The 19184-nt window shown below is 54.9% G+C and overlaps 1 protein-coding gene across 1 annotated transcript; it reads right to left on the bottom strand.

Annotated features, from left to right (window-relative positions):
- Nucleotides 1-1495: 1495 nt before the first annotated feature.
- SLC41A1 (solute carrier family 41 member 1) lies at nt 1496-18809 on the bottom strand. Its single transcript, XM_066335536.1, has 10 exons — nt 17656-18809; nt 13302-13409; nt 9567-9638; nt 8742-8886; nt 6415-6561; nt 5701-5848; nt 5004-5083; nt 4095-4229; nt 2800-2948; nt 1496-1773 (listed from the first exon to the last, which is right to left on the bottom strand). Exons 1-10 carry the CDS (start codon nt 18004-18006, stop codon nt 1588-1590), a joined length of 1521 nt encoding a protein of 506 aa, XP_066191633.1. The 5' UTR covers nt 18007-18809; the 3' UTR covers nt 1496-1587.
- Between the last annotated feature and the right edge of the window lie 375 nt (nt 18810-19184).

Genomic DNA, 19184 nt, shown 5'->3' with positions numbered 1-19184 from the left:
TTACTTTGAGCACAGCTTTGGCCAGAGGAGATCTGTGAAATGTCACCAGAGTGGGGAGAGGAGGAGCAGAGCTGCCCCCACACACGGAGCAAAGAGGAGGAGGGAGCCTGATGTTGGATTAGCAAGGGAAAAAAAGGGGGAAATCATCTCAAAAAATACACCACCTCTGAGGGGCTGAGGAGGAGCAGCCTGGAGCCCACCCCTGCCTCTCACACCTCCAGCAGCAGGGAAAGGCTTCCACAGCTCCAGAGAGGCCTGGAGCAGCCAAGAGCTCTGCTTTGGCTCCAGCTGCTCCTGTGGATTCCCACAACTCCTGAATCCTGACCCTTTTTCCAGCAGCACCATCTCTGGCTGTCCCAGCTCTGCACCCAGCCCCTGGGCTGGGACAATCCCCCTGGACTAACTTTGGTCTCGATTTGCCCATCTGGGTGCAGTAGCTCTGGGTTTGGTTTTTTGTTTTTTTTTTTTTTTTTTTTTGCTCCCAGCTTGGCTTAAGGGGAAGAGAAGGAATTGCAGCCAGCCCTGATGTGAACAGCACAAAAAGCAGCAGGGCAGGGAACCCTCTCCTGGGTTCTCAGCTGGGCTGAACCCCAGCTTTTACACCAGAAAAAAAGGAATTCCTGTGCCACAGGGTTCCAGCCATCCAGCTGTGCCTGCATTTCCAGCTGTTTGGCACCTCTGCAGGGAGAGAAATCCCATGGAGCTCACGGACATCCTTCCCCCAGCAAAATGCTGCTCCTGGGACACAAACCCAGGGGCACTTTGTCCCTCCAGCCCTCTGGGGAGGGCAGCTGTGCTGAGCAGAGCCAGGAAAATGGAGCAGCACGAGGAGCCAGAGGGCTCCAGCAGCTCCTGCAGAGGATCCCTGGGGCTGGAAGAGGAGGATGATGGTGGGGAGAGCTCCCAGCCCCTCGGGGTGAAGCTCAGAGCACCTCAACTGGGCTCTGCAGGGCACAGACAGCCTGGGCTGGGTGGAAAAAGGGAGCCTGAAGCTGCCAGCAGAGCCCAGGCAGGAGCTGGGGCTGGAAATGAGCTCCCTCACATCCCTGGGTGAACTCAGGAGCCTTCCTCACCACCCTCCTCGTTTGTGGAGGTGGGAGCTTCAAGGAGCCAAGGCAGGGGTCCCTCAGCCAGGAGGCTGTACTTGGCCAGGAGGTGCCAAAGCACCCCGAGGTTTGTGGTTTTTAAGCCCTGCAGGGTTTAAAACGCTTATGAAATGAAAAAAATAAAGCAGCCCTGCACCTCGAGGGGGTGGGCAGGGGGAGCTCCCCATCACCTGGCCGAGCAGCAGCTTCACTGGAGCCTCGGTTCAGACACAACTGCTATGAAAATTGCACTTAGTGATTGTCTCTTTACACCTTTTTTTTTTTTTGTGTGTGTGGTTTTTTGTGTTTGTCCTCCCTAAAAGTAGACAGATCTTCTGTACAAACTCGGCTTGAAATATAAACCACGTAAAATCCCCATTGAAAATAATGAGGATCCAGTATCAAAGGGGGAGAGAGGAGGAGGAGGAGAGGGAAGGAAAGGAAGAACAAAGAGGAGGAGGAGGAGGAGCTGCGGGGAGGAAGGAAGGAGGAGCAGCAGGATTCAATCCCCCACGTCGGAGTCGCGGTCCCCGATGAGCCAGAGCACGTGGAAGCTGAGGGCCAGGAGCCCTGTCCCAATCAGGTCCCCCAGGGCGGTCAGGTAGGGGATGGAGAAGTTGTCAGGATCCAGGTGCCTGCCCCACATCCAGTGCACCATCCAGTCTGCGATGTAGAGCAGGATCAGGACCTGCAAGAGCCACCACAGCCACAGCTCCTGAGCCCTGGGATCCCACACCAGCCCTGCCTGGCTCAGGGAAACACAAATCCTGAGCCCTGGAATTCCCAAATCAGCTCCTGAGCCCTGCAATTCCCAGACCAGCCCTGCCTGGCCCAGGGAATCATAATCCTGAGCCCTGGGATCCCACACCAGCCCTGCCTGGCTCAGGGAAACACAAATCCTGAGCCCTGGAATCCCAGACCAGCCCTGCCTGGCTCAGGGAAACAAATCCTGAGCCCTGGGATCCCAGACCAGCCCTGCCTGGCTCAGGGAAACAAATCCTGAGCCCTGGGATCCCAGACCAGCCCTGCCTGGCTCAGGGAAGCACAGCCACATCCCAAAAAACAGAGCTGGAGCTGCCTTCCCCAGTTTTGCACCCCCAAAGCAGCAAGTGCAGCTCCAAGAGGAGCTGGAAAGTTTCAGTGGCTCCCTGAGCACCCCAAATCATCTGTCTCCTCTGCCTGTCCTCCTTCAGCTTTGTCTCACCACCCAGTTTTTAAACTGGCACCTCACCATCAAAAAGTCTCCATTTGGCACCTGAATTTTCAGCTTGAAGCAGGACAAGCTTGAGGCTCATGCTGGGATTTAAAACCAGACAAAATTGGCAGAGGATCCTCCCAAGCCTCTGGTTTTGTGTGTCCCTCACAAGAGTCATCCCAGAGCTCCAGGAGCTGCCAGGGGAAAGGGGCAGCACAGGGCACAAAATCCCACATCCTTTTGTTTAATCACTAAATTCGCAAATCACCTCCCAGAACCGATCAGGAGGGATACTTGAGCAATCAAAATGCAATTAAAAGAGCCAAAAAGCAGGTTCTAACCCTCCCCCCAAAAAGAAGGGCAGGATGGAGAAATCCTGTGTCCAAAGTGTCCAGCAAGGAGCGACTCAGGGATGTCCCAGGCAGGCAGGAGATGTCCCCACACCCGAGCAGGTCCCCTGTGCGGTGACCCCAGTGTCCCCTGAGCCAGCCCAGCCCCGGTGAGGGCTCCCCAGCTCACCTGCAGCAGCGCTGCTGTCATGTAGAAGACGATGAAGATGAGGGTGAGCGTGGTGTGTCCCCCCTGCATGGAGTGGATGGTGTAGAGGAACACCAAGTGCCCGGGCACCACCAGGAGGAAGAGCACACGGGCAGAGCGGGAGTTCACGTCTGCAAAGAGGGACAGGAGGCCAGATTTAACCCCTGGGAATGGCCAAGGAGGAGCTGGGGGATAGAGGGAGGTGGGTGAGGTGTAAGGTCCCTTCCCACCCAAAGCACTCGGTGATTCCGTGACACAAAGTGTACAGAGCAGTTTCCTCAGGAAAGAAAAGGAAAATGCCTCAGGGAACCTCCTCCTCAGTGCCACGAGCAGAAGGCTGATGGACACTCTCCCTGTGCTAATTGTTATCAGAAAGTTCTGTTCTCTGTCTTATCATAGGTTAATTTTTGGTGTAATTTTAATGTTCTTAATTTCTTTCCCCCCTTGGACCCTTCCCTGAGAGCACAGCGGGGTGTTTAACTACCCCTCTGTGCCTCTAAACTCCACCTTCGGCCTCGTGCCTTCTGCCCCTTGTGCTGCTTTGTTTGTTATTTCTGTACTACAAAAAGTACTTTTTGGATCACTGGATGGAAGCCATCCCTCTCTCCAGCAGACTGAGCCCCAAGGAAACTCAAAGGGGTCTCAAAGTCTGGGCCAGACCCCAGAAGTTTCACCAAAGCCTGCAGGCTGGCTGGATTTTGGGGCAGGGTTTTGGGGTGTCTGTGCAGGGCCAGGAGCTGCACTGGATGATCCCTGGGGCCATAATTGAGTTGAGATTTAAGGGTTGGACTCAATGACCTTGGAGGTGTCTTCCAACCCAGCCAGGGATGAGCCTGAAGGTCCCTCCGACCCAAACCCTCTCAGTTTTTACACCAAGCTGACTCTCAGGGGCACAGAAAAGATCTCTCAGCTATTTCACAACCACGAGGCTCTCCCTGCTGCAGGATGAGGCTCCTGAGGCCACCCAGGGAGGTTTGGAGGTGGCCAAGGAGGTGACACTCAGAGCTGGGGACAAGGTGGGGATGGGGCACAGCTGGCACTCCACCATCCTGGAAGGATTTCCTGTGATCCTGTGGGTCCTTTCCAGCTCAGGACACTCCACATTTCCCCACCCAGCAGAGGACAAAGGAGACACCAGCCCCACACCAAGCCCAGAACTGCCCCGAGTAGGGCTGAGCCCCCTGGGCTGTGACAAACTGTGACAAAGCTGTGACAAAGCTGCAGCCACCACCACGAGGAGCTCAGCTGGCACCAAGCCCTGCCCCCCAAAGCTGTACCTGGGCTGAAGAAGGTGCTGCAGGGGCTGGGACACCTCCGAGGGGCCGTCCCAGGGCTGTCTCCAGGAACCCCACTCATGTGCAGGTAGGTGGAGATGCGGCTGGCCTGCACTGCCACCAGGTTGCCACCCACACCTGCAGGGCACAAACAGAGCTCAGGGCACGGTCCAGGCAATTCCAGCAGCTCCTCTCAGCAGCCAGCAGCTCTGGGATTATGTAGGACACTCTTGTTTCTCACCCCAATTCTGATTTTGCGGCTGGGACAAAATTTACAGCCCCTGAGTAAAGCTGAAGCAGTTTTGTTACTGCAGCTCAGGGTGAAAAAACCACACAGAACAAAAATAATGAGTCAGGCACCAAAACACACACAGGAATTGCAAAAACCATTATTTTTTTCACGTGAAACTGTGCAAGCCACCAGCACAAGATGCACTGGGCTCGGAATTAACTCCACCTCTTGGAAAACAAAGCAATTTAAAAAAAAAAGAGTTTTCCTGGTTCATCAGGCAGAAAGGAGGTGGAATCTTTACACCAGAACCAATCAGATTTCCTGACTCTTAAGGTGTAAATACAGATCTTTGTGCTGCCAGGTGCCACGAGGGAAATAGTTTGGAAGATGGGGGTGTTCCATCAGACAGGAGGAATAAGGTGTGACGATTTCAGGGTCAGTTTACCACCTATAAAATAGTCTTTAGTTCTTTTAGAGAGAAAAGTCGCTTTTGGTCTGCTAAGGAAATGAAGAAGTCCCCAAAAATGTTGGTTTTTTTTAGGGATTAGCCTCAGAGGTCTTTCACCTGAAAGGGTGGCACGGGAGCAGCCAAACCTGTGCAGCTCCTGGCAGCCTAAAAAAGGGAATTCTGGCGCTGAAATCCCAGAGAATGCCGGTTGCAGGGGTGGGGCAGGACTCACCGTTGATGACTGGTGTGAAAACCGCCATGCCAGCAAAGTTGGGGTCCGACACCGTCCTGTCCAAAATGAGGCCCCCGACGCTGCAGGGGGAGATGGGGAGGTCAGTGCTGGACCTGGACAGGGATGGCACCACCCCAAAGACCTCCCAAAGGATTATTTATTGCTGCAGCCTCGTCCAAGGGGGAGAACGTCACCACCACACCCCCAAAGTCTGTGGCCAATCTCAGTGGGATGATGGGGGTGTGGTTTGAGTGGAATTGTTTGATCTCACAGGGTGAAAAACTTAAAATTTGGGGATTTAGTGTACAGTAATATATATAGGGCAAAACGGAGGATGTGAGGCACTGTCTAAGACCTTTTTCCTCTTGGTTTTGGGTGGTTTTTTTTCTAATTGAGTGGAAAAGGTCTGCATTGGGGGACTTGAGTGGTCAATTATTGGGTTAAAAGTGTAAATAATAAAGGTATCACCTCCTTATTGGGTGATTAATATAAACAACCTTGGATTAATATAAAAAAGAGACCTAGAGGCACCTCCCTTAGTTAGACTCGTGAAGACTGCAATACGGATAAAGAATTAATCAACACCCAGTCGGAATTCAAAGCCGCCGCTCCCGTGTGTCAATCCCGACAGGAGGAAAAGGAGAATCCCCCTGGGATCCCCAGCCCGGGGAGGGTTTGGGGCCGGGCCCAGCCCCACCTGCTGATGGCCATGGCGATGATGACGGGCTCCCAGCCCGAGTAGAGCACCTCCCGTGTGGCAGAACTCCTCTTGGCGATGATGACCCAGATGGGCAGCAGCGAGACGAAGAAGGCGCACACCAAGGGGTTCACGTAGGCTTTGCTCTCTGGGAGGAGGGAGGAGAAGCAGAGGAATCAAAGCCGAGTCCTTTGGAGCTCCAGGAAGGGCAGGGAAAATCAGGCTTGGCTCTGCAGGACCACTCTGTGGTGGTTCTTTCTCCCAAAGGGTGAGCTGTGCCCGCAGGGGTGACGCTGAAACACTCAGATCTGGTCACCAGCACATCTGAGACAGATCTCTTCAACTCCTGCTCTCCTCACCCCTGGATGAACCTGGCTGAGTCACAGCCCCACATCCCAGGGAAGGAAGGAAGGAGGAGGAGGAGGAAGGAGGAGAAAATCTGGAGTTCTCCAGCTGCAGCTGAGAATCCCCATCTGGAGCTGCCAGCTCAGCAGACGGAACCCAAATCCTCCTTTTCCCACTGCTCCAGCACCTGGAAGGGGCCAACACCTCCCTGAGCTGCAGAGGTGAGGTGCACAAGGCAGGGAGAAGATCCTGAACTGGGGGAGCTCCAGAGCAGGAATCCCACCCAGAGCCCGAGGACAGGGAGCGCAGAGGAAGAGGATGGGAGCAGAGGAAGGCACAGCAAGGGCCAAAGGCTTTTGTGCTGCTCACCCAGCTCCTTGTAGAGCCCCCAGCTGATCCCCGAGAGCAGGGCCAGCGTGATGAGGTCCCCCAGGCTGGCAGCAATCGGCGTGGCCACGTTGTCAGGATTGATCCCCATCCTCCTGGAGCCGATGATCACCCCGATCATGATCATGCCTGCGGCCACAAAGAGGGAAAAACACCCCAAAATTCAGGAAAAGGCCAAGGAAGAGGTGCACACAAGACTGGTCATCAGTTTGATCCTCACATGGGGCACTATTAAATTTGTTGGGTTTTTTATCTTTTTTTTTGTTTGTTTGTTTTTTAGAGTTGGGATTAAATGCCCAAGATGGTGTTTTATATTTGGACTCAGATGTTTATTAGTTCTTATCTATAGTACAGTCTTACAAATTTTGAGTGCAGCTAACAAATTAAAAGATTGGCCTTGTCTTTATTTCTTTACAAAGCCTTTTAAGAACAAACTGTCTAATTATGAAATGACACCTAAATTATTTTTGCTTTTAACTGAATAACTAATTACCCGCGGTCTGCAACGTTTGGAGTATTTTATCAAATTACAAAATACTACTTAGACCCATGAAGGTGAAAAAAGGACTTAGCCTATGACCTAAAACTTCCCTCTGGTTTTTTACATATTACTATATATAAAAATTACTATATATATTAGTACAATGTTATAGTAATATAGAGTAATATAAATAATATGCTATATAATATAGTATATTACAGTATATACACTATTTATAGTATAATATATATTAATATACTATACTAATTTAGTATATATTACTATGTAATATAGAACATCTTACCACATAATATCTATAATATCACTAATATATATAATATATATATATACACATATATATATTAAATATAAAAATATATATATACACACCTTAAACTTTAAGTTTCCTACTCTCTGATATCACACCCTTCTAGCCAAACCGCACACCCATAATCTCAATTTTGGCCATCTGTCAATTTTGGGGTCCTTTTCTAACGCCTCAATTCAAGGGCAGTGTTTTCTAAGGGGTCAGTGCCTGTCAGCACAGGAAGATTAAATATCTGCCTGCACAGAAAATCTGAAATTCTCAATGCCCAGGGTTCCAGGAGGTGAAATTCCCAGTGCTCAGGGTTGCAGGACTCTCACCCAGAACCAGGGAGGGAGTGAAGGCAGTGGCCACACTGCTGGCACAGTGTCAGCACAAAAAATCTGAATTTCTGTCAGAACAGAAAATCTAAATTTCTGCCAGCACAGAAAACCTGAAATTCCAGTTCTCAGGGTTCCAGGAGGTGAAATTCCCTGTGCCCAGGGTTCCAGGAGGTGAAATTCCCAGTGCTCAGGGTTGCAGGACTCTCACCCAGAACCAGGGAGGGAGTGAAGGCAGTGGCCACACTGCTGGCACAGTGTCAGCACAGAAAATCTAAATTTCTGCCAGCACAGAAAATCTGAATTTCTGTCAGAACAGAAAGCCTGAAATTCCCTGTGCCCAGGGTTCCAGGAGGTGAAATTCCCAGTGCCCAGGGTTCCAGGACTCTCACTCGGGAGCAGTGAGGCGATGAAGGCAGTGGCCACACTGCTGGTACAGAAATCTGAATTTCTGCCAGCACAGGAGATCTAAAACTCCGTGCCCAGGGTTCCAGGAGGTGAAATTCCCTGTGCCCAGGGTTCCAGGAGGTGAAATTCCCTGTGCCCAAGCTTCCAGGACTCTCACTCAGGACCAGAGAGGCAATGACACTGGCACAGTGTCAGCACAGAAATCTGAATTTCTGCCAGCACAGGATATCTCAAACTCCCCATGCCCAAGGTCCCAGGGCTCTCACCCAGCACCAGGGAGGGAGTGAAGGCAGTGGCCACACTGCTGGCACAGAAAGTCTAAAATTTCTGTCTGCACAGAAAATCTGAAATTCTCAATGCCCAGGGTTCCAGGAGGTGAAATTCCCTGTGCCCAGGGTTCCAAGGGGTGAAATCCCCAGTGCCCAGGGTTCCAAGGGGTGAGATTCCCAGTGCCCAGGGTTCCAAGGGGTCAGATTCCCAGTGCCCAGGGTTCCAAGGGGTGAAATTCTCAATGCCCAGGGTTCCAAGGGGTGAAATCCCCAGTGCCCAGGGTTCCAAGGGGTGAAATTCTCAATGCCCAGGGTTCCAAGGGGTGAAATTCTCAATGCCCAGGGTTCCAAGGGGTGAAATCCCCAGTGCCCAGGGTTCCAAGGGGTGAAATTCTCAATGCCCAGGGTTCCAAGGGGTGAAATCCCCAGTGCCCAGGGTTCCAGGAGGTGAAATCCCCAGTGCCCAGGGTTCCAAGGGGTGAGATTCCCGGGTCCCAGGCTCTCACCCAGCACCAGGGAGGCGATGAAGGCCGTGGCCACGCTGCTGGCACACAGCAGCACGGCGTGGGCCAGGCTGAAGTGCCCGTCTGGGATCCACCCGAACACCACGGCAGCGATCGAGGCCAGGAAGCCGACCACGGTGGCCTGGACCTGGGGACAGAGAGCACACGTGTCACCAAGACACCAAAACCGGCCCAGGCTGCGGGGAGAGGGTGTCCTGAGAAGTTCTGGACAAGATTCACCCAGAATCTGTGTGAACAGTGAGTGGATTGGATTTCTGCAGGAGAAGAGGAGCGTCTGGGGGGAACACTGATTCAGAAATCCAGCAACGTGGGCTGAAAAGAGAGGAAATGAACTGGGATCACCCTCTCCTGTGATTTGAAGGCCATTTGGAATAAAATAATGTAGAGAGAGAAAAATTCTCGATGTCTGGACACAGATCATCACAGTAACGTTTATTTATCTTTTGAGTTATTTTTACAGTGCTCAATTAAAAAGAATTAAATGATGGTTAGGGTCTGGGTTCGGGTGGAAGTGCCCAGGTTGGAGCAGACTGGGATAGTGGCAGGTGTCCCTGCCCACAGCAGATGGATCACCTTTGAGGTCCCTCCCAACCCAAACCATTCCATGATTTTATCCGGTGGGGGAAACCCCATCCAGAGGGATCAGAACCCAGCATGGAAACACCCAGTCCAACCTGCAGGGCCACAGAGGTGCCACTTCAGACACAGAATACTGACAGCAAAGAGCAAATCCCAGGAATTTAAACCCCCCACACGTGCAGAGCTGGGCTGGCCCCAGCTGTAAATACTCCCCTTCCCTCTGCTGACCTGTATCAGAGCCATGTTCCCTGTAATCATCTTCCAGAGCTCTTTGGGGGTATCCATCTGGCCAATGTTCGCCTGCGGGAGGAAACGAGACCCCATCAAAGGCTGACAGCCCCTGACACCTGCTGAGAGCCAAACCCTGTGTCCTGGAGCAGCACAGGACCCCAAACCCTGAGCCCTGCCAGGGGAATAAACCAGCAGGAAAAGCAGCGTGAAGGGGAATCAACGTCAATCCAAAAAAAAAAAAATAAAAATCCCATGGGAATGTTGCGAAAGCAGCGAGTGTCCCTGCAGCCAAAACCGGAATTTTTCATGGAATTCCCAGCAGGGCTGGCCCTGGCTGGGGTCAAGCTGCCCCTCAGGTCGGGGTGCAGAGGCTCAGGTCGGCCTGGAGCAGCAGCACGTGGGGCACAGCAAAGCCTCCTGCTCCTGGGAAAAGCTGAGCAAACAGCGCTGCAGCCACGTGGGGACACGGGGAGGACAGGGCAGTGTGCCACAGGGGTCACCTGGCACCTGGGCTGCTGGGTGGGATGACCAGGAGATGGAAATTGCTTTGATTCCTGGGGTAAGGATCCCAAAAATTTCCAGAGGAATCACTGCAGGGCACCAGCTCTGCTCCTCCCTGCCACCTCCAGGGTCTGCATGGGGAAGACTGGATAAATTTACATCCCATTTGCATCATTAGAAGCTGATGAAGTGGCTGAACAAGGGAGAGGCTCAAACACTGGAAATGCACCTTGGAGGTGCTGCCTGGGAGCACCAAACCTGTGCACAGCAGCAGAGCAGCAAATTCCTCCTCTCAAGGGGAAAAGAAAACCAGAAATCATTGATTAATGAATTCCCCTGCTCTCCTTGCTTTGAGCAGCTCCTTTCACTGAGATCCCCCATCTCTGGGGCAAATCATTCTGGGCAGAGAGGAGGAAGGAATGGGGGGAAAAAACTAATAAAAAGTTGACTGGAGCAGCACATCCAGCTCAGGAATTTGAGCTCCATATGAAGCCTGACCTTAAAATTCCAGCCACATGGCAATTAGGCTGGGATTAACATAACCTCGTGCAGTCACTGGGCAACAGGGATTTTAATCCCTTAACTGAGGGGGGAGTTCTGCCTCTTCACTGTGAAAGGAATTTCTGAGGTGCCTGAAAAAAGCAGCACTAATGAGAAAGCCAAAGTGTGAGCAGCCACTGCAGGCTGCTTCTCTGAGGGGGGAGTTTGGGATCCACCCCGGGGAGCTCCCCACACAGACCTGGGACCAGAAACCCTCCTCCCACAGGCACAGGGAGCTCCTGGGATGATCCCAGAGGTGTTTTGCAGCCTCAATGATGCCGTGATTCCATGATTTTACAGGCACGGGAGGGAAGGCAGAGGCCAAAGCCAGGCTGATGCCAGCCCAGGGTCAGCCTGGGGACAGGAGCTCCCTGTGCTGGTGTCCCCGTGACCCTCCTGCAGCCACCAGGGTGGACAGGGCAAAGTTCTGCATTCCTGACTTGGCCACGGGCTGGTTCTGCCAAAAATACTGCCCCTGCCAGCCCCAGGAGGGGACACAGGAGTGCCAGCGCTGCCTTTGTCCCCCTGGAGGTGGCCAGGGCCAGCAGGGAGAAGGTCCCTGTGGCCGGGACAGCGAGGGTCCTGTCCTGATCCCAACAATGGGCAGGGAGCTGGAACAAAGGGATTTGTTTCCCAGGGTGAGGGGTGAACAAAGCCCAGCCTCAGTCCCTGGAGCTGCCCCAGCTGCTCTGTGCTCCCAGAGCCTGGCCACAGCCCCAGCGTCCACCTTAACATGAGGATGTTAAATCACACGGTCCCACTCATCACTGGTCTCCACAGAGCCATCAAACCACTGACCACAGCTCTTTGAGTCTGATTATTCACCCATCAATTAGCCCATCCATCACATCCGTGTCTTTCCACGTTAGTGACAAGGATGTGTGTGGGGCGGAATGAAATTTTTGCCCAAGTCCAGGCAGATGGTGTCAGTGTCTCTCCTCCCCTCCATCCCTGCCACTGTAACCCTCCTGAAGAAGGTGCTGGCAGAGCAGATCCAGCCCCTGCAGCTCTGTGCCTCCTCCTGCAGCCAGGGCAGGGCTCAGAGGAGGGGAAGGAGCCCAGCAGGGTTTGTTCTCCTCCTCCTCCTCCTCACTGAGCACTTCCCAAGCGGCTCCTTGATGAGGAACAGCAGCAGTGCCCAGGAGCAGGCAGCCTCCTGCAGGGCCACCCCTTGGGAATTCCCATCCCAAAGGGATCCAGACCTTGGCAGCAGGCAGAGAAAACTGTGGGGTGGGTTTACCCACAGCTCCGAGGGTCCAGGCTGGCACAGACAGGGCAAAAATCAATTAGTGAGACCCTAATTAGCACCATCGAGCGTGGCTTGAGAAATCAAAAAGGTTGTAATAAAGAAGGAAAATAATGCAAAACCAAAGGCAGAGCTGAGCACAGTACAGAGACAAATCTACTTGTTCCAACACCTGGAAAGGTGTGGAATTTCTTTGTTCTGTCCCTTTAGCACTCAGCAGTTCAGGTGGGCTTTTTGGCCCCTGGCCAGTGAGATGAGCTTTGAGTTACACCCCTGGAGCCCACCCGTGGGTCTGCTGCTGGGCCAGTGACAATGAGAACAACACAGAACCTTCTAGATAAACCTCCCAAAACATCTAAAGGTAAAGTGAAACCCTTTCCCTGTTTGGAGGCACCTGCTGGGGGTGTGGGAGCATCAGCACAGAAATCCTTGCAGGTGGAAGATCCCAGGCCCCTGGGGACACAGGGACATCGGGCTGGGGATGCTGCAGAGAAGGAGGGAGTGTCCCTGTCCCTGTTTCCAGGAGAGGGTTTGGGTCCCTGCTCAGCTCCAGGAGAGACACAGAGCAATTCCTGTGATCACACAGTGCTCTGAGGAGCTGCCAGAGCCTGCCCCAGCCCCAGGGATCCCCAGGGATGCTCCAGGATCCCCAGGGATACTCCGGGATCCCCAGGGATGCTCAAGGATCCCCAGGGATGCTCAGGAATCCTCAGGGAGCTCAAGGATCCCCAGGGATGCTCAGGGATGCTCCAGGATCCCCAGGGATGCTCAGGGATGCTCAGGGATCCTCAGGAAGGCTCCAGGATCCCCAGGGATGCTCAGGAATCCTCAGGGATGCTCAGGGATCCTCAGGAATGCTCCAGGATCCCCAGGGATGCTCAGGGATCCCCAGGGATGCTCAGGGATCCCCAGGGATGCTCAGGGATCCCCAGGGATGCTCAGGGATCCCCAGGGATGCTCAGGAATCCTCAGGGATGCTCAGGGATGCTCAGGGATCCTCAGGGATCCTCAGGAATCCTCAGGGATGCTCAGGGATCCTCAGGGATCTCCTGTTCCCCAGGAAGCAGGGTGAATTCCAGCAGGATCCCAGCCCAGCTGTGCTCTCCATCCCCTGCAGAGCCCATCAATGTCCCTGCCAGCTCCTCCCTGCCTCAGAGCTGTCCCCAGGCTCCCTCCTGGCCCCTGCCAGCCTGCTCTGCTGACACTCCTGCTGGAAAAGCTGGATCCCAGCCCAGCTCCCCAGGCCCCAGCAGCAGGAACTGAACTGTCAGCAAAGCTTAAGGACCATTAATCCTTCCAATCCCATCAGCCCAGCGGGGTGAAAACACCTTCCACCTCTGCCTCTGGGGCCTGTCCTCACCCACACAGGGAATTTGGGGGGTTTGAGCTGCCCAGCCTCACACAAACCCCCCCAGTGAGGCCTCCCGAGCCCCCTGGGCACTCACAGCCGTGGAGAGGCGGGATGCCAGGGTCATCTCCAGGTTCCCCTTGAGGCCCAGCAGAGCAGGAACCAAGATGAACACCTCGGTCACGTATTTGAAGACGTCCCAGTGCTGCAAGGTGAAAGCATATAAAATAAAATTAAATCATTGAACGGTGTCACCCCCTCAGGGTCACCCCCGACACCTGGGCAGACATCCCAGTGCCCTCCCTGCTGCCACAGCTGGAATTCTGCAGTGCTTTTCCCACTCCTGACATTTGCAGCAGTGACCACACGATGCTGCTGAGCTGAAAAAATAAAACCCCGCCCTGAGCCAGCAACTTTCAGTGAAAAATCCCCCCAAAGAGTCACCAGTGACAAACTGTTTACACACCCAGAGGCCAAAACAGGGGAAGAGGGAGAGGCTTTGCCCAATACTCGCAGTTTTTGGCAGGTTTGAGTGCTGAAGTTTGGTCAGTCACAGCTGAGAGCCTTTCCTCTCTGTGTGTGTCTTGCAAATATAAATATATATATATATTTTTTTTATTCCAATCTCCCACCCTTCCCTGCTACCTGTGTGAACTCAGGCATTTCCCAACTCCTCTGCCTCTCCAGCTGCCCTGGGCTGAGGGACAGAGGCAGCCAGGGATATTTAGGGAAATAAAAACCCAAAGAGTAATTGCAGGGGAATAAAAACAGCCTGGCAGGGGAGCAGCTGAAAACACAAAACTGCTCCAAAATCCTAAAGGAAAAAAGGATTTTTATGCCATTTAAAAACACCCCTGTGAGCTACCCAAACCTCAGTGCCCTGCTTTTAGTGCCAGTGCCCAAAATCTCCCCTGAGAGCACAGGAATCCCAGCTGGGGATGTGCTGAACCTCAGCCACTGTGCAGCTCTCTGCCTGCAAATGTCACCTGCAAATGTCACCTGTGCCGGGCTCCAGCCCTCACAGAGCTCTCCATGGCAGTGCCACCCTGCCAGGGTCACCAGGGACAGGGATTTCTCTCCCTGCCATCCTCACCAGGGACAGGGACTTGTGTCTCTGGCAGTGCCATCCTCACCAGGGACAGGGATTTGTGTCTCTGGCAGTGCCACCCTCACCAGGGACAGGAATTTCTCTCCATGGCAGTGCCACCCTCAGCAGGGACAGGGATTTCTCTCCATGGCAGTGCCACCCTCACCAGGGACAGGAATTTCTCTCCATGGCAGTGCCACCCTCAGCAGGGACAGGGGTTTGTGTCTTTGGCAGTGCCACCCTCAGCAGGGACAGGGATTTCTCTCTCCATGGCAGTGCCACCCTCCCCAGGGACAGGGATTTCTCTCCAGGACAAGGAGAGGCATCAGCAAATATCCATCCAGCTGCCCCACAGCTCCCTGTGAGGAAGGACTGGAGTTGTGTCGTGTTTGTTTTTCCACCCTTCAGCCCTGAGCCAACAAGCTGCAGTTTCCTGGTGCTTTGTGACACCAGCTTCAAGCTGCACTTGAAAAACCCTTGGGGGAGAAAAGTCACCAAAAGGCAAGTTTGAGATGGATGAACTCGGGGTCGTTTTTCCTCAAAGGGAAAGGTTTGGTTTTTTTGTTTTTTTGTTTTTTTTTTCCAGTAATAAAAATCCTCCTGGTGTTTCTGCCAGCTTGGTAAGGCCCTGAGAGGTCGTGGATCCCCATCCCTGTCAGTGTCCAAGGCCAGGCTGGATTCTGCTTGGAGCATTTTGGGATGAGGAAAGGTGTCCCCTGCCGTGGGATGGGATGAGCCTGAAGGTCCCTCCAACCCAAACCCTCTCAGTTTTTACACCAAGCTGACTCTCAGGGGCACAGAAAAGATCTCTCAGCTATTTCACAACCACGAGGCTCCCTGCTGCAGGATGAGGCTCCTGAGGCCACCCAGGGAGGTTTGGAGGTGGCCAAGGAGGTGACACTCAGAGCTGGGGACAAGGTGGGGATGGGGCACAGCTGGCACTCCACCACCCTGGAAGGATTTCCCAGCCTCAGTTCTGGGATTCTCTGTGATCTGAGCTCAGTGCTGAGGGAAGAACCTGAAATTCCTCACCCAGCTCAGGCTGTGCCTCCCTTAAGGCTCCTCCAGGAGCTGAGCCCAGCTCAGCTCTCCCCGGGCTATTTTTAGGAGGCTCTGGGATGGTTTTACTCAGGGTCAGGCCTCAGCCCAGCTCCTCTTGGCAGGAGCCAGGACCAGCTGGGTGTCACCAGAGCCACCTCACCATTGTCATCACTGGCTGTGCACAACCTGCAGAGCTCCAGGGGCAGGATCAGGGACCACTTCAAGCTCTCCATCAGCCTGCCCCAAGCCTGGCTGTGGAAATAAGGCTTTAGGGGAGGCTGGAGCCTCCCTGAGCAAGGCAGGGCTGCTCCTGGAGAAAGGAAGAAAAGGCATCTGTGGGGCAGGAAAACGAGGAGGTTTCTGCAGAGCTCAGCAGCAAAGAGCAGGACCCGTGGGCTCCTGCCAGCTTTCTTAATCTGAGAGGTTATACAACAGCTGGGAGGCTGTGAGGGGCTCCGAGGTGCTGGTGGCTCCTGCAGGGGACAAAACTCCCTGTGGAGAGCAGTGCCCACGGTGTGGCTGCATGGGGACAATCACAGCCAGGCTGCTGGGGGAGGTCAGGCAAAAAAACAACAAAAAAATAAAAAAAAATGTCCACCCCTGAACTAAAAAAGGCCAAAAAAAAAGGGAAAGAGGAAATAAGAATTTCAGCTCAGGACATGGAGTTGTTAAAACCTCTGTGACAGCCCTTCTGAGAAGCACAGAAATCCAGAAATAAGCTGTTTTTTAGGGAGGCAGACAGAGCAGACAGGATCCTCCAGGACGTGCTCAGGATCCCAGTGTCCCCCACTGGAGGGGTGAACTGGACCTGGAGAAGGTTCTGGAAGAATCATCCCCCTTCCCCAGCCTGTGGCTCAGTTAATCCCAAGGCTGAAGGGAATTGGAGCTGCTGGCAGCACAGCCACACGCTGAGCTGCTGCGGGAAACAGGAATTACCAAGTTTTATTCCTAAAGGCAGTAATAATCCAGGCAGGAGAACACAGCCACAGCCTCCCAGCCCTGCCTGGCCACAAGGGCTGTGCCTGCTCCAGGAAAAACTTTAACTTGGGCTCAAATCACTTTGGGGAACTTCCAGAGGAGGCAGGCACGAGTTTGCAGGGATTTTGTGAAGGGAAAACATGCCTGAAATGTCTTTATTTAAAAAAAAAAACAACAAACCACGATTCTGGGAAATCTGGATTAATTTCCCCCGTGCAGCCTTTCCTGTTTGGAGGCACTCCCCAGCTCTCCCGGCAGGTTCCACCAGGAGAGGCCAGGAGGATGAGCAGAGCTCAAAGGCACGCAGGGAAATGGCTGCTCCGGGCAGGACAGCCCGAGGAGTGTCTGCCTGGCCACCCACAAATCCCAAAAAAACCCTGCTCTGAGCTCCCAGCCGCCAGCAGCACACGGGGCTGACACTGGAGCCTCTCTCTGCCCACACCACCAGCGCTTGCTTACCTCAGCCCAGCAGACAGCAGCTCTGAGCAGAGCGTTTCTGGCTGCCCACAGCTCCCAAATGGCCGAGTCCCCATCCCAGGAGCGCCAAAAAACCCAGTTTGGTGCCTCTGGGATGGGAGGCTGTGCCCAGCCCGGCACTGAGGGCAAAGGAGAAGCTGATCTGCTGCCAGGCACGCTCGGGGAACGTGGTGGAGAGCAGCACAGCAGCCTCAGTTTGCAAAGGCTCCATTCCCACATGGAAACACGAGCAGGCTGGCACGTCCCCACAGTGTCACCTGCCATGGGGAACACCTTGGTGCTCATCCAGAGGTAACTGCCAGCTGCCTCCTCACTGGTCTGTCCTAAAACTCAGCCCCACAGCCCTCTCCATTAGCCCTGTCATCCCTGGCTGCCTGCAGAGCACAAGGAAGTGGTGCAGGAAGCTCTGGAATGAGCCACACGGGCTGGCAAACACTGAGAGAAACATTAACCTGGCTGGCACGAGCCTGGAACGGCACAGCGAGCCCCAGAGGTGGGAAAGGGACAGGAGGAAGTCCCTGGGGCTGGGATGTCACCAGGAGCAGCCAGGGAAGGGATCCAGCTGTGATGCACAGAGTGCTGCTCTCAGTTCCCAGGCAGAAGCTTCTCCTCTGAGCCAGTGTCCTCTCCTTCATTCATCCCACACATCCCTCCCATCTCCTTTAATTAACTGAGATTAATTTCCAAAGGCAGGGTGGGGACAGGGTGATGGAGGAGCTCCTCATCTCCCCCTGCCCAAGGAATTGTTTTCCCACTTCTCCCTGCCGCTGAACGAGCCCCGGATCCCTTTACCCATTCCTTTACCCATTCTATACCCCAGCCCTGGTGTGCAGGGAGCAGACCCAGCCCAGGGCAGCTCCAATCCTACCTGCACGATGTCCAGCACCATGCCAGCAGCCACCGTGCCGAAGCCTGCCAGCAGGAAGGGGAAGAGCACCTGGAGGCCGATGGAAAAGGAGGTCTCCTTGAGCGGCGAGGCGGGCTCGGGGCCCCGCTCCGTGCTGGTGTCATCGCTCTCGTTGCTCTGGCTGCCGTTCTCCAGCAGCGCGTCCTCCTCCCTGACGCCTTTGGCGTTGGCACGGGACTCCAGCACCACCACCTCCACCGCGGGACCCTCCGAGCCCAGCAAGTCCGCGGGCTCCGGGCTGCCCAGGCAGTCCCCGGCCACCACGGCCCCGTTGGCCTGCGGGGTCTCCTTCTGCTCCAGCGTGGAAGTCATGCTGCAGGACAGGCTCCGCTGACCCTTTGCTCGCTGGGACTGCAGCCAGCAGCTGCTCCAGGAGGGATCTTCTGCCAGCAGCTTATCCCACACGGCCTCCCCAGCATCCAGGAGCGAGCCGTGCCAGCCCCGCTCGCCCGCCCGCGAGTGCAGAGGCTGCTGCTGCAGCAGAGAGCCCCATCAAGCAGCGCCCGGGGACAGGGGACACGGAGCAGGGGACACGGCAGGAGCTGGGAATGGCCGCGATTCCCTCGGGCTCTGCTCCTCTCCAGCGCTGTGAGGTGCGGCAGCCACAGGGGCAGGAGCTGAGCTTTCCTCCCTTAGCGCATCTTGTCCCGCAGATGTGACGGGGCAGAGGGAAAACCAGATGAGCTGAAGGAACACTAAAAGGAGAGGACTTGGCTTTTAGAGATGATCCCGCTCAAGCTCTTCTCGCCACCAGGGCTTTGCCACTTCCTCCAGCGGCACCGTCCCTCTGCAGAATTCCAGCCTGAAGGAAGGCTCCTGCGGGTTTTCTGCCAGAACACGCTTCGAGTGTCACTGCCGTCCTCCTCCCCCAGAAGAATTTCTCACCCAGCAGCACGAGGCGAGCACAGTTCCTACCCAGAGTAACAGCAGGGCCCCGGTGAAGGTTACTCACGGAGCTGGGCGGGCTGCAGGGTGGCGGCTGGCATTTGGACAGCCAGGGATTTAACGCGGTTTCCCAAGAACTCGCCGTTCACCTGAAACACACGGGAGGAAAGGCGATATTCCGCGGGGTCCCGCATCCGCGGCTCCATCAGTTCCCTCCAACAGATGCCGAGGCTCAGCCTCCGCCGTACCCCAGCTGTCCCCGCCTGTTCCCGGACACCCCGGGGCTGAGCCGGGGGATGCGGGGGCAGAGCCACGCTCTGGAAGGGGCACTCGGCAGGGAGCCGCAGGACGATCCCGGCGGCCGGGGCTCCTCCCGCCTCCCGCTGCCGCAGCGCCGGAGCTGCCGCAGCGCCCGCACAGCCCCGGAGCGGATCCCCGCGGGAAGGCGCGGAGCGGAGAGGAGCTGCCGCCCGGCCGGAGCCCTCGCCGAGCGCCCGTGTCCCCAGGGTACCGCTGCCCGTGTCCCCAGGGTACCGCTGCCCGTGTCCCCGCGGTGCCCCCGCCAAGCGCCGGTGTCCCCGCGGTACCGCTGCCCGTGTCCCCGC

The sequence above is a fragment of the Sylvia atricapilla genome, chromosome 25 (genome assembly GCF_009819655.1).
Source record: "Sylvia atricapilla isolate bSylAtr1 chromosome 25, bSylAtr1.pri, whole genome shotgun sequence".
In the NCBI taxonomy this organism is placed as follows: domain Eukaryota; kingdom Metazoa; phylum Chordata; class Aves; order Passeriformes; family Sylviidae; genus Sylvia; species Sylvia atricapilla.
Note: the sequence above shows the minus strand (reverse complement) of the source record. Positions and strands in the feature narration are given on the sequence as shown.